A 21,170-nucleotide genomic window follows, 5' to 3' on the forward strand; every position below is an offset into this window, starting at 1 on the left:
TTCAAGTAGGGGGAAATGTGTAAATTATGCAGATTTCGTCATCATAATTAACATTTTCTAAACCTACTTCACGCATAATGTGCTTCTTCCATGTCACCTTCTGATCCTATGGCTTTTGCGTGACCGTTGTGAGCCTACAACTCTAAACCGGAGCACTTTTTACATCTCTAAATTCCAATTCTTGAGACATCTGTCTTATATGTTGTAGCTCTGTGCATTGCACCATGTCTGTATTTATGGCACATTTTAGAGAAGAGTGATAATGGAGGTTCACCCGCAATATTTCTTGATTGGGGGCCTTGTGCTAGCAGATACTCCTCCTACTTTGCGTTTTTCATGTTTCGTGCTTAAATCCAACAAAGATGGTGGAGGTGGTACAGACCCATCAAGAGTGGCCCGCCATAATCATAATCGGCAGAATTAGCACCATTAAAGACCACAGTGGAAAGGCCGGTATGCTTTGTCTACATAACATTCTAGGAAACATCTTCAGCATGTTAGAGAGACAAGGTATGTGGGTCTGACAAAGTAACCCCAATTTTGGGTACAACCAGGGGCGGCTCATCTGCTATGGTGGAGGTGTGTCGCCCCACTGCTGAAATGCAGCAGACAGAAGAAAAATAATATGATAACAAAACTATTTTATTGTCATTTTATTTTTCAATTTCAGTCGAGTGTCTAGGGCGGGGCCATGTTCCAGCGTCAGCAGCAGGGGGAGGAGGAGTGGTGGGCACTGAAAGTGTGCATGTGGCTTTGACCAGCTGTCTTAGGATGGCCAAACCGACATGCGCACTTGGATATGTCCAGGCTGTTCCTTGGAGATATCAGCAGTGCTCAGGGGCACAGGCTTCCAGTCCCTGCTGGAGTGCGAAACTGCCCCGCTCTGCCCAATCTCAGTGCTTCCCTTATGCTGGAAATATTAGCATGAGGGAAGTGCTGGGATTGCGTGGGGAGTCTGAGAGCCAGTGCTCTTGGGAATTGCAGTGCCAGGAGCAGAGGAGCAGCGAGGCGTGGCATGGGAGTAGAAGAATGCGGCGGCCGGCAGCGAAAGGTAAGTCTAGATATATATATGTTTTTTCTCGTGTGCCACCCACATTGGATTGGCAGCAGCCGCCGCTGAGTACAACATCGGAGCCCTTGATGATGGTAAATTCTCAGCCACAATGGCGATAAACTCTAAAATTCAAGCTTGGCAGAAGGAGATTCGACCAGACGTAGTTTAATTAAGTCCCCATGTCTTTCATCCCTGTATACCATTTTGTCACGCCCTACGTTGGGTGCAAACAGCATTCAGTCCTTGAGTGTGGAATGGATCCTGCTGTGAGCATCCAATCATATATTGTCCAATCTGAAGAAGCCTTTTAGCATCTTCTCCCACTGACCTTAACCTGGAACTCTTCCTACACTTGTATGGAAACCTCCTCCACAGTACTTTAAGCAAGCGGCTAGGAAGCGATACATCCTACTTAACATGCACCCATCGGCGTCCCTACACTGATTCTATTTGTTAATGGAGAGTGGTGCCAGAAGGCCACCAGTAACCAGTCAACTTATAAAAAACCCTCAAAATTCAAGTGCTTTTATTCTCAATCAATGCTAAGCAAGGGAGAACTGTGATTATTTTGAGATTTGCAAACTCCGGAAGAAGCAATTCCATCTTTCACATCCTCCACCTTTCAATGTCCCAAAGACACCAGTACCCTCTCGGTTTCATCCTACGTGATTCTATATGAGGCAAACTTTTACAAAAGGGATTTGACCACTAGACAAGAGAGAAATAATAAATTACACAGGTTCTTAAGACACAGGGAGATTATGTTCACATGATCACATGATGTTGAGCCGAAGCTTGGATTCAAAACTGATTATCATGTTCCAAAGTCAGTAACTCTAGTCTCTAGTCCACGTCTCCTTTACCCCCTATAATTCTGCTTTTTTTGTGGGAAATGTAACCAGGAGACCCCACAGGAACCATTTCTATTGTACATCTCACCTCTCATGTCAATAAACAGAGATCTCAGCCACTCAGGTGGAGCGTGCCCACATGTATTCTCAACGAACCTGGCCAGTAGAAAGAAACACCAGGAGCCACCCATTCCTCACCATGAACAATCCCATTGCAAACAACTACTACATGTCAATGGCAGAGTGCTTCACTCACTCAGGTGTCTGTACCTATCCTGATCTTGTCCTGAGCAATGGGGAGCGGTGCCAGGATACCCCACAGGAACTCGCGCACCAGCTTGAAGTTGCTACGTCCAATGCTCCATGAGCCATCCACCAGGAGGACCACATCCGTTTTGGTGGAAGTGTCGCACTGGAATTGGTTGCCTGAGTGCAAAAAGGAAGACAAGAAGAAGGGTGAGAAAGACGTAAAAGCAGCCAACGTGGCTGAGGAATGACACCAAACAGCCTTATTCTGCCCAAGTTTTATCAACATTATATTAAACGATGGTTCTCCAATATCGGTCCTGGAGGGCTGGATCCATGCCAGACTTTTAAGATAACTACATTTATCTAAATGTAGATATTCTTAAAATCTCACATGGATCTAGTCCTCCAGGACCAACGTTGGAGAATCCTGCAGTAAACACTTTACAGCATGCCTTTGCAAGTTCAAAACTGCCCTGATTTGAAAAGATGGTCCACTATTTTAGCTATCTAATTTAATATTAGGTACCACTCTTATTTTGATGCCCGGACCTATTTTCTGTCCCAGTCCGACCTTATGAACACATGTTTTATATGCATTTGTAATGGTGACCGTGGGGAGAACCTCACAACCCTCTTAGCAGCCACGTGAGGTGATGTAATTCTATTGTTATGCTTTGCGAGTTGGTATTTGTATTTCTCACTAAAAGCGTGGGAGTTGTTAAAACCGGCTTCCTGGGCACCAGGGCACACTGGGGTTACTGAGATCCAATCGCATCAACTGGAGTGTTCCCCACTGGTGTCCTGGGAAGTCAGTACTAGTGGACCCAAAACTGGATGACCAAGTACTCTTCTCCAGCACTTGACTCTCTCAGGGTAGCAAGACAGAGCAGTCTAAAGTGTACTCAAGGAGATTAGGTGGGGTTAGGCATTCAGAATGCAGTGCACACCGTACCACCAGCTGATAAAATCAATGTCCAGTCAGTGCTTTACTTTTTATGAAAGAAAAGTACTTTAATACACACAAGAGAAATATACCGCACATAAAACTAGGATAAAGAGTGAAAACCAGATGTCTCTACAACCCTCTGGAGTTCTGACCCCGAACCGTATTATATCGCCTGGACGCCAAGCACTATAAAAACACAATTAACATGAAAACACGCAATTAGCATTGCATCTTACAGACCATGCTGCATCAGGTTGCTCTCATTCCCTAGAGCCATGATACGAATCTTTGGATTGAAAGGATATAGTTTCAGCATATGATGTGAGGTCAAAGGTTCTTGATCAGCCCCATAACTCCCACCCAAAGCAACAGAAGTGCCCCCCGTCCTGAGTCAGGACACTGCTCTAGTGGCATCAGGGATCTGGTCACAGGTGCCTGATGTCTTGGCACAGTTTACTGGAGTCCAACTAGTCCAGTAGCCACTGGCTAGCTGTAGGAGGGTAGTGGCTGGACAGAGGGCCAGTTCACCCCGATACCCCCAGATATCACAAAAAGAAAGGTGTAGCCTAGCTGGCTGCTTTCAGAGCAGCTGCTAGAACCTAAAAAATGCCCCCACTGTCCCATTCTACTTGTGTCTCCCTTCAGTATGGGACTAGTTTGCAAATTATTTCTAGGTCTGATTTTGGTTTCCATTCAGGCCCTGGAGGTGAGGTGTGCATATATCCTCAAATATTATAGAAGAGGATGATTTATGTATCTAAATTTAGTCCTTTAAAATTTGAGGAAAGTTTTTGTGAGCCTTGATATAGTTTTGGGACATTAAAAATACCAATACGCGTGAAATGCTTTGGCGTGCCAGGTGACATTAACATTTGGGGTGCTTCACCACAAGGAGCTGGCGCGTCCACAATCGCACAACTAAAGCGCTGCTCTGAACGCAGACGCATGTTGGCGAGGTGCAGTGATTGTGCCGAAGATGGAATCGACCATTATTAAAAGAGGTGCGAATTAGTGGAGAACCTGTCGCTGTGTGTCAGTTCCAACACCTCCCTAGCCCTGTCCCTAAGGGTTTGTGGCAGTAGCGCTGAGTACAATGTGGGAACGAGGAGGTTTGGCTCAAACTAAAATAAAACATTTGTGATTGTTCCTTTGTGCAGCGATCCAAGTTGTTAATCCTGGGGCCCGTCATGTCTGGGCTAACCTCAGCCCAGCACGTCCCTTCCGACCAGTAGCCCATGGGCATTAAACATCTTGGCTCAGTTTCCTAGTTTGGTTGGGAGTAGTGCCAGAGCTGTTGGCCAGGCATCACCTCTGATTCCCTACATAGCCTTGCACTGGCAAGTCGGCAGTGGGATCGGGATGCGCCTGCCACACCATGCGCAGTGTCTCAAAAAATCATGCAGTCATGAAGGAAAAACTAATTCCCTGTGTAGTTATTGTTGTCTTTTTACCTTCCTCTTTTTAATATCTGTTTTGTATTCGTTGCTTGACACTGTTTTTCTTTTATGTTTCCTTTTTATATGTCAGTATTTCTTTGTTCAATGTACTTTTACAATGTGTGCAGAGCAAATCTATTCTATTATAATTTTATTAAGGGTTTCTCACTCGCAGGCCTAACCATGTGCTTCTTTAAACTATTTAATTGAGCAGTATTTACATAAATTTAAAATGTATTATTTGTCTGAAAAATTAATTATGTTATTATGTTTGACATCTTCTATCACTCAACAGGCCCCATGGACACTTGATACGAATTTACCTTCACGCCCTGAAGAAGGTGATACCCCCGCAAAGGGGGTGGTTACACCGAAACGCGTGTCGGCGTGTTTGATTGAACTTGATTTGTTCCCTATACTTGCATCCTACTGTTTAATTTATGTAAAAAAATTGTTTTGCTGATTTGATAAATTTCTTTAATTTGTTTATACTAAATCACGTTGCAATCTTTGATGTAAATTCTCGTTAGTATTGGACTACATCAGCAACCCAATTGCCCAAAAGGAAAAAACTTGTTCTATGTTGTACTTGTATAGGGACTGTAAATCATAACTGGACATAACGTTTGATGAATGCTTAGTGTGTGTTCACAGTTTGAATGGGTTTATTTGAATGTGAGTTTGTATGAATGATTAGGCTGAGAGGCAGTCCATGGGAATTTCCCTGATTTGGGGCCAGTGTCATTGTTGTATATATTTTATGAGGTCAAGATATGAACCAAACACTGATCTATCTGTATTTTTTGAATAACAGTAAAACAAAAATAAAATGTTTCTTTAAACAACTTATTTACACTCTTTTGATTTAAGCACATGGCATACCTGGAGTGACGTGTATTTAATGACTTAATTGCGTTTTTTGAAAGAGATAGGAAGAATAGACAGTTTCTTGATATTTTGATTTTCCCCGATTGTTCTACCTTTATTCCTTCAGGGGTTCCCCTATTTTTTAGTGGTAGCATATGATGTGAAGTCAAAGGTTCTTGATCAGCCCCATAACCCCCCCGCCCCCCCAAAAGCAACAGAAGTGCCCTCCCGTCCTGAGTGAGGACACTGCTCTAGTGGCATCAGGGATCTGGTCACAGGTGCCTGATGTCTTGGCACAGTTTACTGGAGTCCAACTAGTCCAGTAGCCACTGGCTAGCTGTAGGAGGGTAGTGGCTGGACAGAGGGCCAGTTCACCCTGATACCCCCAGATATCACAAAAAGAAAGGTGTAGCCTAGCTGGCTGCCTTCAGAGCAGCTGCTAGAACCTAAAAAAAATGCCCCCACTGTCCCATTCTACTTGTGTCTCCCTTCAGTATGGGAATAGTTTGCAAATTTTTTCTAGGTCTGATTTTGGTTTCCATTCAGGCCCTGGAGGTGAGGTGTGCATAGAACCTCAAATATTATAGAAGAGGATGATTTATTTATCTAAATTTAGTCCTTTAAAATTTGAGGAAAGTTTTTGTGAGCCTTGATATAATTTTGGGACAGTAAAAATACCAATACGTTTGTGAGCACGCGTGAAATGCTTTGGCGTGCCAGGTGACATTAACATTTGGGGTGCTTCAACACAAGGAGCTGGTGCGTCCACACTCGCACAACTAAAGCACTGCTGTGCACGCAGACGCATGTTGGCGAGGTGCAGTGATTGTGCCGAAGATGGAATCGACCATTATTAAAAGAGGTGCGAATCAGTGGAGAACCTGTTGCTGTGTGTCAGTTCCAACACCTCCCTAGCCCTGTCCCTAAGGGTTTATGGCAGTAGCGCTGAGTACAATGTGGGAACTAGGAGGTTTGGCTCAAACTAAAATAACACATTTGTGATTGTTCCTTTGTGCAGCGATCCAAGTTGTTAATTCCTGGGGCCCGTCATGTCTGGGCTAACCTCAGCCCAGCACGTGCCTTCCGACCGGTAGCCCATGGGCATTAAACATCTTGGCTCAGTTTCCTAGCTTGGTTGGGAGTAGTGCTAGAGCTGTTGGCCAGGCATCACCTCTGATTCCCTACATAGCCTCGCTCTGGCAAGTCGGCAGTGGGCTCGGGTTGGGCCTATCACACGAGGCGCGGTGTCTAAAAACTTTCAAATAACGAAAAACTAAAAAATCTCAACGCATGACAAACACAGAAGTAACACTGTAATGTAGAAATGATAGTGGGTGCAGAAGACGGATGATTGTAACAGATTCCGCCAGCTAAGAAGGACTAAACTGACATTAACAAGCACTGGTAAAGTCAATGGGTTTCACCTTTGCAGAGCATAATTGAAAAAAAAAATGAGTGCAATGATGTACAAAATGCATATGCATTATTAAGCATATGTACATATGTGTCATGACATGAGCAGCCTACGTATGATAATGCTGCTCGCATGCATCATCATCAATGCAAGCACATACGCTAAGACACAGCTGTTATTTTTTGTTTTGTTTACCGTTCCAAGATGGTGGAGGTTTATCTAGAAGCAGTCAAATAAAAAATATACATAAGAAGCACAAAAGCACATTTCATTTTTTTTTTTTTTAGAAAGGGGCATTCTGGCAGCAAATTGCAGCTGTCTGGCACTCCACAAAAGGGAGATTAAAAAAGAACAGCGTAAGCATCGTTGGAGGTGCCGGGGGTTGTACAATCGAAGAGCTGGGTGGGTGTATAAAAAAATTCAAAAAGCAAGTGGGTCGTCCACACAAATGGCCCAAGGTGTGGGGGAATGGAATGATTATCGGGGACAACCATGTGCTCAGTATTGCATACCACTCAAAATGTTTGGGATCGAGAGGGGCTAGGCGTATGTGTTAATTTGAGACTCACTGGAGATGGGGTGGGGGGGAGGGACAAGTGGGAAAGTTTTTGTAGATACATATTGCAAAGTGCCACTGTACTGTCGGTAATTATGCTCTTACTTAATGTCACCTGTTTTTTCTTTTTGATTTATAAGCAAATAAAAATAATTTTTCAAAAATTAGTTGGTCAGAGTAACGGAGGAGCTGGGGGAAGAGGGTAGAAACACAGACCTCAGGGGGAATTTGAGTGTGGACACAGCACACAAGAGTGAGAGCAAAAAAACACATGCACTCCCATGGAGGGCTGGAAAAAAGGTAGAAAGTAGTTCCTTGAGTGTAAATAGTTGAAGGATACAAGTCGTCCAATCAAAACAACAGCTATGTTCTAGGGGATGCAAAACGACACAAAACGAGGAAGGAAAGCCAGAGATTAAAAACAGAGAATAAAAACAAACAAAAAAAGATTGACAAAAAAATCTAACCATTGATAAACAATGGGCTGACCAAAAGCCCACTGTAAGTATTGGTAGTGTCCACAACAGGTTTTCATCAACAACAGACAGCTATCTGTAGATCTGACTTAAAACATGTGCACACGGCATTTCATCACTTGTTATACAGCAAAAATAATTTGACAATTAATTTTATATACAGAATATTGGGTTTTTGTTATTGTCTGTACGATTTGACCCATTATTACTTTCATAGTTGGATGGTCTAAACTGGTGTACACAGACACCCTACAATTGTGAAATTCATATGACAAGTGTGATTTCAGTATCTGGCACCGACAATGCTGCGGTGACAGAGGATGGCTGTGGAAATGGTCCTTGGTGTAAGCTGCACTAAACACTGCAACAAAGACCCTAAAAAGTGAGATGAGACAACAAATGTACTTTGTTTACAAAGACATCCATGCCACGCTGGTGAGATGGTCGGTGGAAAGGGAAGCAGGAGGATAGTGTACATGCCCATCAACCCTCTTACAAAACTGGGGCCTGTATTTATTTATAGAAAAGCATTGATACACAAGACAGATGTCCAAAAACTAAAACTGTGACAGCAAATTTTGTCTCACTAATCTGTGGACGAGAGCAACACCAACTCTTATCTTCACCAACTGCTGAGATGCTCATGTCTTCTCTAGATATCTATTTGCATCTTCCCTTCAGAAGCTGGACCTCCCAGTTCAAACCTCATGCTAACCCTCAGATCCTTCTCTTCTACCTCAAGACATTTTTCAGCGCTCTTACAAATAGCACTCAGATGCCCCTCACCCTTCCTAGACTCACCTTGGGGCTCCTTCTCATTGCCTTGGTCATCTTGGTCGGGTACAGAAGGTGTGTGCTTTTTTGGTTTTGGAGTTGGTACAGGCCTTTCGGATTTCAGCTTTGGTGTAGGGTTGGGTCTTGCCTTTGGTGTCATCGTCAATGAAGGCCTTGTTGGTCTCGGAGTGGTCTTCTCCTCTGCTTCACTCACCGTTATATTGCTCACCTTATTCTTCCTACCTTCCTTAGAGCTGGCAGTGTTCTTTCCTTTCTTCTCCTCCTTTTCTTTCCCTTGAGTTTTCTCTTTCTTCACCTCTTTCTCTTGTACTGTATCTGGAAGATTGAAGGAAAATTCATTAGATGTGCTGAGTTGCTCTTTTCAGACCCTAATGACCACTCAGTAGTTGGTAGGACCTAAAGGGTGATTAAAAGGGTCAGACAATCACACTGAATAGGCTTGGTAGTAGACTAGTTGCGTAGTTGAATATCATTATGGCTAGCCCGCCAATCTCTTTGGTGAACCCTGCCATTCTCTCCATGGCCATCTGGTCATGCTCATGGCCTACAATGCCCATTAGATGGAGGTGGGGACCTAACAACAAATGTACCCTTCTCATGAGACTATGACAGAACGGGGAAGTCAATAGCTGAGTTTCCTACGACAAACTGGAATATGAAAACATACGTAAGGATGCAAAATTAACCAACAGAGACTGAAACCCAGACCAAGCATTTGTGGTGGCTTAGGGGAATGGGAACACAGTTTCATGGATCAGCAATGACTAGGCGATGGACAAGCCAAACCTTTTGATTTGGTTGTGCTGGGTGTCGTCCCAATGGATCGGGCAGGGGTTTAGAGCCCACGGTAAGGGAGTTGAAGGCTAACTCACCATATGGTGTTCTTTGATGAGAAATGTCTTGCTAATGTATCTAATAATGTAACTTATACCAGGGCCACAGGACATTATGAAGCGGACTTAATTATGAAGCAACAAAAGTAAATCATGGGACATCAAAAGGCAAATTATGTGAAAAAAGAAAAAGTAGCATGGCATATTCGATCACAAAAAGGTAAGGCTACATTAATGTTTAACGTATATTAATATATAGGGGATGAGAAAGGCAAAATAAAGAAAAATGTACAGAGTCAGTAAATCCTTTACTAATGTCACCAGAAATTAATAATTGGGTCTTGCATGGTGGAATGTGGATGCCATTTTTACGTCCAAGACTAAAGTAGACTGTATAAATCAAAGCGGTGCATTACTCGAAACAAGACCTCACAACCATACTTCTTTTAATATGATACGTTCCTCATCTATTTGGCATACACTAGTTATTTTCTAAAACGTGTCGTAGTCTTAGAAACAACTATTTCCAAAAAATCCCTGCAGAATGATAATGCATATTTTATATTTTTTTATTATTATTATTGTTGTTGTTATTGTTGTTATTATTATTTTGTACGTATCACGAAGAGAAGCAATATGTCTGGGATTCTTCTAAAATCTCCGCACCCTCTTAAAGTAACTGCTTCTTTGGTACCAGTGCCTGTGATGTAAGCCTGATATTTTGTGAAGATTGCAGCAAAACAGATTCATGAAAATAAAGGAATCCTTCTTTCCAATTAATTTGATTTACATTTACCTACTTTATGTCAATGTTTCCTGCTGCAGACGAAAGTCCTTCCCGAAGGCTACCAATTGCGGATGTTTCTTCAATCTCAGGAAAATTGTGTCTCCAGGTGCTCAAGTATACCAATCAACAACATATAAAGGACCTGTTAATTCTTGATAAGTGTCAGGCTTGGCACTAGGAGGTATGAATTTTAAACCCCGGACACTGACACGCTTTGTCTTAGCTTCCCTCCTAACCTCCCAATTGCAGATAACTGCTGACAACTTGACAGTGCTTCATTTTTAAAACAAAAATAAGTGCCAGGGCCCTCACCAGGAGGGCACTGCAGCTTACCCCACCAATTGCCACTGCCAGCAATGCCAATTACAATACCTACAAAACCACTGACCATCACACTACTACAAGTGTGACAATTCAGACTGATCAACGCCCCCAAAGCTATAAGAATGGTTTGGGCGACAGGTATTAGTTGTTTCTAATGTACATTGAAATATTAAACAACTGTCATTCTGCTTATCTCTAAATTATACAAACAGAGCCACCATGTGGCAGCTGCCATAAGTGCCGGTGTCGAGCACCAGGGACCACCGGCTCAAATTAAGAACTGCACCTTGAGCTAGCAGATTTCTTTCGTTCAGATATAAAGCAGAGTGGCATCCGACCTATAATTGAATTTTAAGACACTGCTTTCCCCAAGGCTGGGAGCAAACTTATAATGCTGAAGGAAGACCTGCTGCGGTGTCCTATTCTAGACAAAGAGGAAGCGGTACTGACGCATGAAGAAGCGCCGACCCCTGGTCATGAGGACGAGCTGACTGGCGCCTGCTTGGAAATCAACTCAGGAAGCGAGCTGCGAAGAAGCCAAAAGGAGCTTGAAACCGAGCGACCTCGGAGATTAAGCACTCTACTTGTGAAAAGGTTGACGAGCTGCACAAGGCATTCAAGAGCCTGTAACATGGTCGGTTTCAACCATTCCCTGCCATGCCAGGGGCACAGACCATTGAGAAATGTATATTGTGCAAGAGTAAGATTGTACTACTGAATATTGACCCCCTGCCCCCCAGAATATCGTGGTATAAGAATATCGACGGACAAAATATTGAAAGATAAGAGCGTATAGGTATGTATAGATTTAATATTGACTCCATATCTACACACCTTGAAGATATATGTACCATGTAGGCATATATATATGTGGACTTGGGTATGTCCTCGATATTGGGTCTCATCGACATTCTATGGTCGATACTCAGGGTGCAGACCTAAAACTTTTAAAGTAATCTCGCGTAAATCAAGGTTGTGGTATTGCGTGTTTCAGGCAGAGCCAGAAAATGACTCATGCAGAATCTGAAACTTGTTGTACTACAGCTACGAATGTATGACGTTACAACGCGGTCTTTACACCGCGATACGTTTACAACGCAGTCATCACAACGCAAGTCGTTACAACGACATGCGCTAGAGGTGCTGGATTTAGTAATAGTATGATTTACTATTCCAACTCCAGCCTACGTAACAGTAGGGAAGGTGTGGGAATAGTAAATCATACTATTCCTTAGTGTATAGCGCCATCCAATGCAATTCGTTGTAACGACTTGCGTTGTAATGGCCACGTTGTAAACATATCGCAGTGTAAAGATCGCATTGTAACGGATGTCTCCCACAGCTACTTGTGCTGGGCTAACATTCTTCAGTGAGTTGCTTTAAAATCTGCGTTGACAGTACATTGAGCTGATATCTCAAATACCTTGTGTACCTGAATGTATAATTTGCGTACCGTTATCATGCAGAAAGCTCTGTGTAATACCCATAATTCTCATGAGAATGATGCTTTGTAAGCACAGAAATGATAAATCACAGTTTTGCCCCTCTATACATTTTAAAAGAATTTTTAGAGAATGGCATTTTGCTAATTCGAAGTTTATATCAAAGCATCTCTGGGATCAGGAATATCCTCCTGTGAGTCCCATCCAGTCATGCAGACAATACTGAGGTGCTCTAGAAGCATTATCCCTTTCTTTGTAGTATTCCCAAGGAGTGACTTTCATAATTTTAATCACACTTGTGTTTCTCCGCTGGATGGGTGGATCATAAAGTTAAAAGTTCACAATATGATGAATTAACGAACCCCGGTGTAAGATGCAGCATGGTAAGTGAAGGGAAGCCCCACAACCAACTAACAAAAGAAGCAGGGAAGATGAAAGTAGGATGAAAGTCTGGATGGACAAGTGTTATCGTGCTGTATTATACTTACATGTTCTTTTGCCTTCCTTGTCATGCTCCTCTGCTTACTTATGGTTTCTTGCAGTGGTGCGGTTCTGATACCCTCAACTATTATGTTGTTATGTACCTAGTGGTATTTTTGTCTATTGCTGATTTTTTTTACCACAACTGCCTCCCTGTATGTGTGTCACAATTCTCTGTAAAGCGCTGTGATACCCTCTAGGGTCATGTTCACGCTATACAAAACTTTTTAAATAAATAAATCTGTTGGAAGAATTCCTCACTGGCTTATTCCATTGCTTCCTATTGCAACCATCTAGCATACCACAACCAGCACTCCCACATTAACCCACAAGCCCACTCCACAACTAGTCCAGCACGTACCGGGCTGTGGCGTGTCTCCTCTTAATTCTGGAGATGTGGCTTCGGTCTGCAGGGGCTGTTCCTCCTGAGGCAGTCCAGATCCAACAGTGGGGTCGGTCACATTCCCTTGGGTGGAGCTTTGTTTTTTCCTTTCATTTGCACTGTTTTTGAGATCATCAACTGCAGACAAAAAGTAAACATGTTCGAAAGTGTCCACAGTGTACAAACAATGCACACATTCAATTTGCACCTGTGCTTAATTTGTAAAAGAATTAGTGATGGTGCCCAAAGCTCTGGTCAGAAGTCCGGCCCGGTCTTAAATCCACCTCATGCCTCTTTCATTCACTACCAGACGCCCACCACCCTTTTACCTCACTTGCGTTGTGCAAACTCTTGCTTTCACCTTTTGAGATCTTTTTCTGTTTATTTCTTCCTCCTTCCTTACCCTTTTGTGTTTTTTCTCTCTCTTGCTCTTGGGCAACGTCAGATGTGGAAAAGTAGGTGCTGGATCCCCAAAATGAGTGCCAGTGGCCTCCACAGGCAACCACTGGCTCAAATTAAGCACTGATTTGTTTACCCAGGTTTTCTCAGTCTTAATTAGGAGATGAATGCAAATTGTGCTCTCTTCTAATCTGCATAGACAAGAACCATTAAGTTCCAATTTATGGTGAGTGCTCGTGAACACCGGTGCATAAACATTAATACACATCACACATTCCTACAGCAGAATGCAGTAATTAAAAACTCTTACCAAACACTCAGAAATATTTAAATGTGCAGCTACTTGAACCTTGTTACTAGGGCTCCAAAAAGCACGTTTCAAGGAGCTGGAGAACACACACATATCTATAAGGTGCGCAGTGGGCGAGCAAGCCAATGAAGAAAATATGTAATAGAACTCAGTATACCCTTCCAGGCTGACCCTTCAAGCCCACAACTCATGAATTCTGACACACTAAATTAACAAGACACAGTCCTTCACCATCACTGAAAGTATATGTCCACCAACCGATCAGACACCGGTCCGAGATGGAAACGTCTAAACCGGCAGTTCTTGCCCTGTGGTCCATGGACCTCTGGGGTTTCCACAATCTATTCAGGGGGGTCAGAGGTCTCGTATGACCTCTAACCATTATTTTCTCTCAATTATCATGAGCATTTTGAGCTAACTAACTGTACAAAGGTTGTTCCGCCTCGGAGGATATTTCATCAAGCAACAACAATACTTGAAGTCTACTGTATTGCCTCCATAATGCATATGGTATATATGTATTTATACAATGAATAAAGATATAACTGACAAACAGTCATAACCATTTTAAATTATTTAGTTAGAAGCTGGTTGGCTCACATTGAAACAATGCTTTCACCTGAACTAGCCATCAGCTTCCAACTAGAATATTTGAAAACTGCTTATGATTTTCTGGAAATTCAATGGCATCTGCACAGAGAGCCAGAGTTGTAAGTTCTCAGTGATCTATTCATGTATACACAGATAGGCAACACAGCCCACACAAAAGGCCCTTCCAGGCTGCAGTTTCAGTGGCCGCTTGTATTTGAAGGCGGTGGTGGGGTTTTGGGGGAGAAGGGAATGAAATTGGAAAAAAAATACACACTCACCTGCCTGCCGCTGCTGCCCACCATCGCCGCCGCCTCCTCTTGGTCCTCTTCCCCACTTCCAGGGCAGGAAGCAGGATGCACCCAGCTCCCAGCCTCCCGATAACCAATCACAACGCTGCATATCTGAGCGCTGTGAATCGTCACTTAGCCAGAGAATGGGAGGCGGGGCATGTTCTCCAAGCAGGCCCCCAGAGGGACGGCCAAACATTCATGAGCACTTTAGGGAGTGCAAACCACTCCTCTCCTCCCCTGCTCTGTCAGCAGAGCAGCCCCACCCTGTCCCGCCCGCAAACCTGCCTCAACAAGGAAAACATTAAATTGTAATAACTTAAGAGTTATTGTCATTTTATTTTTCCTTCAGTGACACTGTCTAAAAGCAGATGCTCCTCCGCCTTAGTGGAGGAGCCACCACTGTACAGTTTCCACCCAAAGTGTTCCATGGGCAGGCCCTTACAGACTCCAAGCACACACACATCTTGAATTGGAAAGGAGGCACGTCTGCACTTTTCCACAGTGCTGCAGTATTTCCACAGGCAGAGTACCCCTTCACCGTCGGGAGCATGCACTCTAGCATAATGAGCTCCTGGTCTTCTAGCTTTTATGCAATCAGTGTCTTTGTCACCTTTCGACACATAGATCCTGCATGGTCTCCAGGTTTGTCCATACCAAGGTCAATTGCTGCCCTGCGTCTGTTGAAGACCAATGTCAATCCAGCTACTATATCTGCCCCAACACTTCTCCTGCGAGTATGGTCACTTCCATGTTATAACATGCACTTGCACAGGAAAATGGATGAGCTGAGTTCATACAGCGTCGACTTGTTTGTCTATTTTTGTGTGTTATTATTGAGGTTTAAATCATAGGAATTACTTTGGGGTCCATGATCTCTAGTTATGATTCACTGGGGTCCGCTGAAGACAAAGGTTTAAGAAGTGCCCCAAATCACTTGGAAAACCATCTGTGGACTATTGAATCTCCTATAATGCGAAAGTAATGGCAGATTGTGCTCTGTAAAAGGCCAAATATCAATCACAGAGTTAATAGAGGCACAAATACTGTGAATGTGATTCCACATTTATGTATGTATCATGGTAAATTAGGTTCATATACCACACTTAGCCTTTCTCCAACCCGGATGTACTGGAGAAACACAAAAATAGCAGTTGATGGACAGAATGCAGAACAATGTCATACATTCACCCCAGTACAGAGATCTGGGCCTAAATCCATCGTTTTTTTGCTCACCATGCCATTCCAGTTTGAACCCAGCCATATGCAAATCAGTCTTGACCCTGTGCCTCATGTGAACAGTCCAGCCCGAATTGCCAAGCCAGGTCCTCCCTGGACTGGAAAGAAGCATTCTAGGACCGGTCTCGGGGTTTCACCCCTCTTCAGCCAGGATAGCTTGATTCCAGTGGCATGGAGAGCACGGGACCCACGTCTTGGCATACCCGTCCCACTCGGGGTGACAAATGCAAAAACAACAGTTGATGGACAGAATGCAGAACAATGTCATACATTCACCCCAGTACAGAGATCTGGGCCTAAATCCATCGTTTTTTTGCTCACCATGCCATTCCAGTTTGAACCCAGCCATATGCAAATCAGTCTTGACCCTGTGCCTCATGTGAACAGTCCAGCCCGAACTGCCAATCCAGGTCCTCCCTGGACTGGAAACAAGCATCCTAGGACCGGTTTCGGGGGTTTCACCCCTCTTCAGCCAGGATAGCTTGATTCCAGTGGCATGGAGAGCACGGGACCCATGTCTGTGCATACCCGTCCCACTCGGGGTGGTAAATGCAAAAGCAGGTATGCCCAGACGTGGGTCCTTTTATTGCATCATTGAGGGTTGTCCATGGGAGCAGCCGAAGCTGACTCTACCACAGCTGTTAAGTGCTTTACAGAAATACAGAGGAATTATTGTTTCCCTCCAATATACGCCAGTACAGTACTGCATTGTGTGCCAGTAGTAAAGTACATGTTCTTTTCAAAACGAAGCTCTGACTGGGCATTGGTAAACTTGAGCCCGAAAATCTAAGCCAAGTGCCCCGATGGCCCTGAGACCCCTGAAAAAGTTCCAGTAATGTGGTGAAGATAACAATGGTCATCAATGTAGAGTCAGCTCAATTTAATAGAGACTGTATACAAGCTAAAAGCTATACAAAATCAGATCAGTGCACCAAGCTTACACCATTTGTCTCTCGAATTCATCACATTTGTAGTATTGCTAAAAGCGACAAAGAAGGATCCAGTCATTGGATGGCCATTTCCATGCCGCTTCTGGCTCTTCATCGTAACTGACTAACATACATCTGATATCCTGCAGCGGTGCCACTAAATGCTAAAACGCTACAAGTGGAGGATAGAATCTGAAAGAAATCGAAGGAATAAAACCAACCACAAAGATGAGACCAGCTAAAAAAAACACCTAGAGCTGGTGCACTGGTCATGAATCCTGCATTTGTTTCTCCGCTAAATACTGATTTGTGGTGGAATGCTGATATGTTCTTTCCATTGAAATGCATTTTATTTCCGCACAAGTTCATTGATCTTCTTCAAGGATCCTTCTACGAGGGCTAGATACCTAGAACTAGCCTGAGAAGATCAAGATACAGCACCCAATCAATTGGCACATGTCAGTCAGCAGACATGACTTCCCAACCCATAGCAAGCAAAAGGTTCTCTTTGGACAGCACGCCGGTGGGTAGCTTCTATTAGAAACAAACACATTCTGTCCCAGTAAATTTTAAGGTCAGCACAGGAGACAAACTCCTGACTCTTCTTATATAGTGCATGTGCGAGAATCCGATAAAGTCTGTGGTGGTTCCTACAGAAAGAAAACTCCTGTGTCCTCTTGAGTGTATCCTATGAGTATGCGTTGAACAACTTCTTGGGAGTCTAAAGCTAGACTAACCAAACTATAGGAGAGTTTCTTTGTCTTTTGATGTCCATCTTTCCAGACCAACTCCAGGAGACCACCGGTTTATCTCAGGACGTGGATTTAATACTCACAATTGGGGATAGGCAGCAGCACAGAAACGCTTTGTAATGCATTTGTCAACTATATTTTCTCCTCCTATGGTGAAGGAATTATGAACAAAATGTAGGCAGAGGCAAGAGAGAGAAAGCTACCTGTGGCATCTGCCACCCTGTCCGTCCCACCAAATAGACTAGAAACGAAGAGAACCTATCACAGAGGTGATTCTCCAATCAGCCAACATATGCTTCCAAAACAAAAAGCATTCAGTTCAAAGAAGAATGGAATTACCACTAGGATGCAATCTAGCCACTCCAGGTTCAGTTTCTTACATTATTCTTAGCAGAAGATAAGCTTGGGTGGATCCCGCCTAATGACACTAGAGGGCATATTTACCAGATTATTGGAACATGCCAGTGCAGGGCAGCAGGTTGCCTTGCTGCACTGCCCTGCGTCACAGGGAAAGAGCAGGAATGCACCTTATTTATCCAATACTCTGCATTCCTGTCCTTTCTCCCTGCACTTTGTGCCATTTCATCAGCCTAGCGCCAACGCAGGCACCATTGCACCAGGGTGCAAGGGTGCCTGCGTTACAAGCAGGATTGTTTTTGTGCAGGAAATGGCAACTTCCTGCACAAAAACAATCCATAGTGGAGTTTACCTCTTTCTATGTGTGCTGCAGAATACAGCACACATAGAAAGAGGAAAAAAAGAGGCGAAATAAAGATATTGATCCTCATTACACCTCACCTGGGGAGGAGTAAGATTTTGACGCATTCCCATGTTTACAGTCCTTGTACATCTTGGAATCCACCAAAACCCATGGGAGTTGCATGGGAACACCCATCAAAATGCCTAGGGAACGCATCCCTAGCACAGAGTAAGACAACGCAGCGATTTGCACTGCGTTGCATTACTCCATATTTGTGAAGCCATTAAAAGCCATGTAAAGTGGCTTTGCGTGTTTTCGGAAATATGAGAGGTTTGCATCATGCATGTACCATGATGCATGATGCAAAGCCCTCATAAAAATGTCCCAAAGTGTTGACATAGGACCAGCCTTCCAGCAAAACACTCCTTCTGGAACCAATGAGGGTCCAACCAATGAGCTTTCATCTTCTGGGAAGCTTCACATAGAGAAACTTGTTGCTTCTGAATGAACTTGCCTTCAGCTGCAATGCACTTCTTTGCACTCTTGTTCTTCAACTAATCCTGGAGTTTTGTAAGGTTTAATTATTAATGGAAGGCCTGTTGCGAAACACTTAATAGACATTTCACAATTTAATGACTGTAAGAAGCCAGGAATTGTTTTTTCACTGAAACATGGCTGGCGGAAGGATGTAGCCCATCCCTTTGAAAGCTACCCCCTGGCTACTTCATTACTTAACTAGAATGAGCCGCCAAAGGAGGATGCGGACATTGTGTATAAACAGACCCTCTTGGCATCTACATAAGACTCATCTGAGGCATTCATGTCCCATCATGCAGTAGAAAAGGAATCCGGCTTCATTGCCTCAGCCCTGTGTGCTTGCCTTAATTATTTCAAATTGACTTATATGGTCCCCACATGTATGAAGCAGATGATTGTTGCACCATTTCCCAGGAGCGCTACGGCAGACTCAGATATATTTGCATACTACAAACCTATCTCGCTTCTCCCAGCATCTAACAGAAACTTGAAGAAGTCTGTGATTAAACATCTCAGAAAATGTGAGGAAACCAGCGGCAAGGTGCTTGATCAGGTCCAGCCAGGCATTCGCCCCGCTCATGGCACAAAAGAGGTCCTATCATGTACTCTGTGTGACCTTCAAGATGTCCTAGACGGCAGTGGCATCACAGGCCTATTCATTATGTATCTGACGTCAACTTTCAACAGGCCCTCGGGTGAGGAAAACCTGCATGCACTTGTGACCTTAGGTCTTCTGGCAGGGGTTTTGTGAGTATTGGACTCAGACCCGAATGGTACCAAAATGTTTGAAAGCCACCCCTCGCCATTCAAGATCAAATACCCCCAAATCTTTCCAAACATGCAATAAAAAATTTGAATAACACAGAACCTTGAGAGACTTCCTGGAAACCCTCTTTGCAGACGAATACCACTACCAACACAAAGGTTCCCTCAAAACTGACAGACTTTTCTTCACACACAAACCTGACCTACGGATCAGATACTTACACAGTTTTCCCCATCCTCTTCTCTCTCTAACATCCCCTTTAGACACAAACTCAAATGCTGCTCCCCCTTTTGCCACTCGGGAAACCTTTCTATATCCATTTACAACAATGGGAAGATCATGGTCCAAGCTAACAATACAATTCTGGACAGGATTGACTTCATTTATGTTACCCGTGGGCCCTCCTATGATCTTCCACAATCCGCCTCTCCATCCATCAATAACACCCCCTACCACTCCCCTTCCGGTCCACCCAGGCAACATCTCTCCACGCGGACTCTCCTACAATCCGTTATGCCTCCACAAACCATAGCTCACTGGCTATTCCAGACACTGAAGATGCCTCCCACAGTTCATTTCCGCACCATTCCTCTCCACCATTCTACAAACTATTATCTACTACTCAGGTTGCCGCCAACACCCTTCTTTTATCCCCACAGTCGGCCCACATGTCTCCCCCTTCCTCCCTACCTTTTTCTCCCCCTGGCTCAACATCTCCCAACACCAGACACCAACAACCAGAACCTCCCCCCTCCTGCACCTCAACCCCTCAGAGTCCACTCCAAACAGTCCACCACAACCTACTATTGAACATAACTGGCCTCTGTTCAACAAGCTCCTTTCCTCGTTCTCACACATCTCTTGAAGAATGCACATCCTCACATAGGCTCTTTTCCAGGTTAGTGACTCTCAGCCTTCTCGTCACTCCTACCCCATCACCCCGTGTGGACCCCCCCACAACTTTCCAGCATATGGAGAGACAGCCACATAACCAGACTCAAACAGACACATCCACCCCTAGACAACTTAGACCTACTCCATTTCCTAAAGAGTTACCCAGCTTCAAATTCTGCTACCCCTGCTTCCTTTCTTCCCGCAGGGCAGTGCTTAATTTGAGCCGGTGGTTTCCGGTACTCGGCACCGGCACTTAATTGCCAGCACCGGCACTTGACAGCTGCCACATGGTGGTGCTGTTTTTTGTAATTTAGAGATGAGCAGAACAACAGTTGTTTACTAATTCAATATACATTGGAAACAACTAATACCTGACACCCACGCTATTCTTATAACATTGGGGGCCTCAAACAGTATGAATTGCCACGCTTGTAGCAGTGTGATGGTTAAGAGTTATGTAGCTACTGCCATTGGCAGCGCTGACAGTGACAATCTGTAGTGCAACCTGCAGTGGCCCCCTGACGAGGGCCCTGACACTTATTTTTTGCAAATTAAGCACTGCGGCAGGGGGCTCCCCAATTCCCACCATCATCTCTGACCACATTGAAACTCCCTTCCTCCATCCCAGTGCACACTCATCCCCTCTTAACTGGACACAAATCCCAACTACCCTCCTGGAACAGCCAATTCAAAAAGATAACAGCTTCTCCCTGATCGGCATGCTACACAATTGTCAATCTTCAAATACTGTCCAGAGTTATCAGACTCAATCTTGACCCATAACCTTGAAATCCGTGGTTCAATGTCTCATCTAAACATGCTCTAGACATTCTTCTTCCTCCCAACTACTCCATCTTGCGCCAGGATTGGGAAG

General features: G+C 44.0%; 1 protein-coding gene across 2 annotated transcripts in view; it reads right to left on the reverse strand.

Annotated features, from left to right (window-relative positions):
* The window catches only part of COL20A1 (collagen type XX alpha 1 chain), a 537,383-nt gene that overhangs the window by 372,453 nt on the left and 143,760 nt on the right, over nucleotides 1-21,170 (reverse strand). For both annotated transcript variants that reach the window (XM_085619699.1, XM_085619698.1), the window contains exons 5-7: nucleotides 12,872-13,030; nucleotides 8,651-8,959; nucleotides 2,176-2,331 (exon numbers count right to left, since the gene is read on the reverse strand). In XM_085619699.1, the coding sequence (XP_085475825.1) occupies nucleotides 2,176-2,331; nucleotides 8,651-8,959; nucleotides 12,872-13,030 (624 nt within the window). The remainder of the gene's footprint in view (nucleotides 1-2,175; nucleotides 2,332-8,650; nucleotides 8,960-12,871; nucleotides 13,031-21,170) is intronic.

Source organism: Triturus cristatus, chromosome 7 (genome assembly GCF_964204655.1).
Source record: "Triturus cristatus chromosome 7, aTriCri1.1, whole genome shotgun sequence".
Lineage (NCBI taxonomy): Eukaryota > Metazoa > Chordata > Amphibia > Caudata > Salamandridae > Triturus > Triturus cristatus.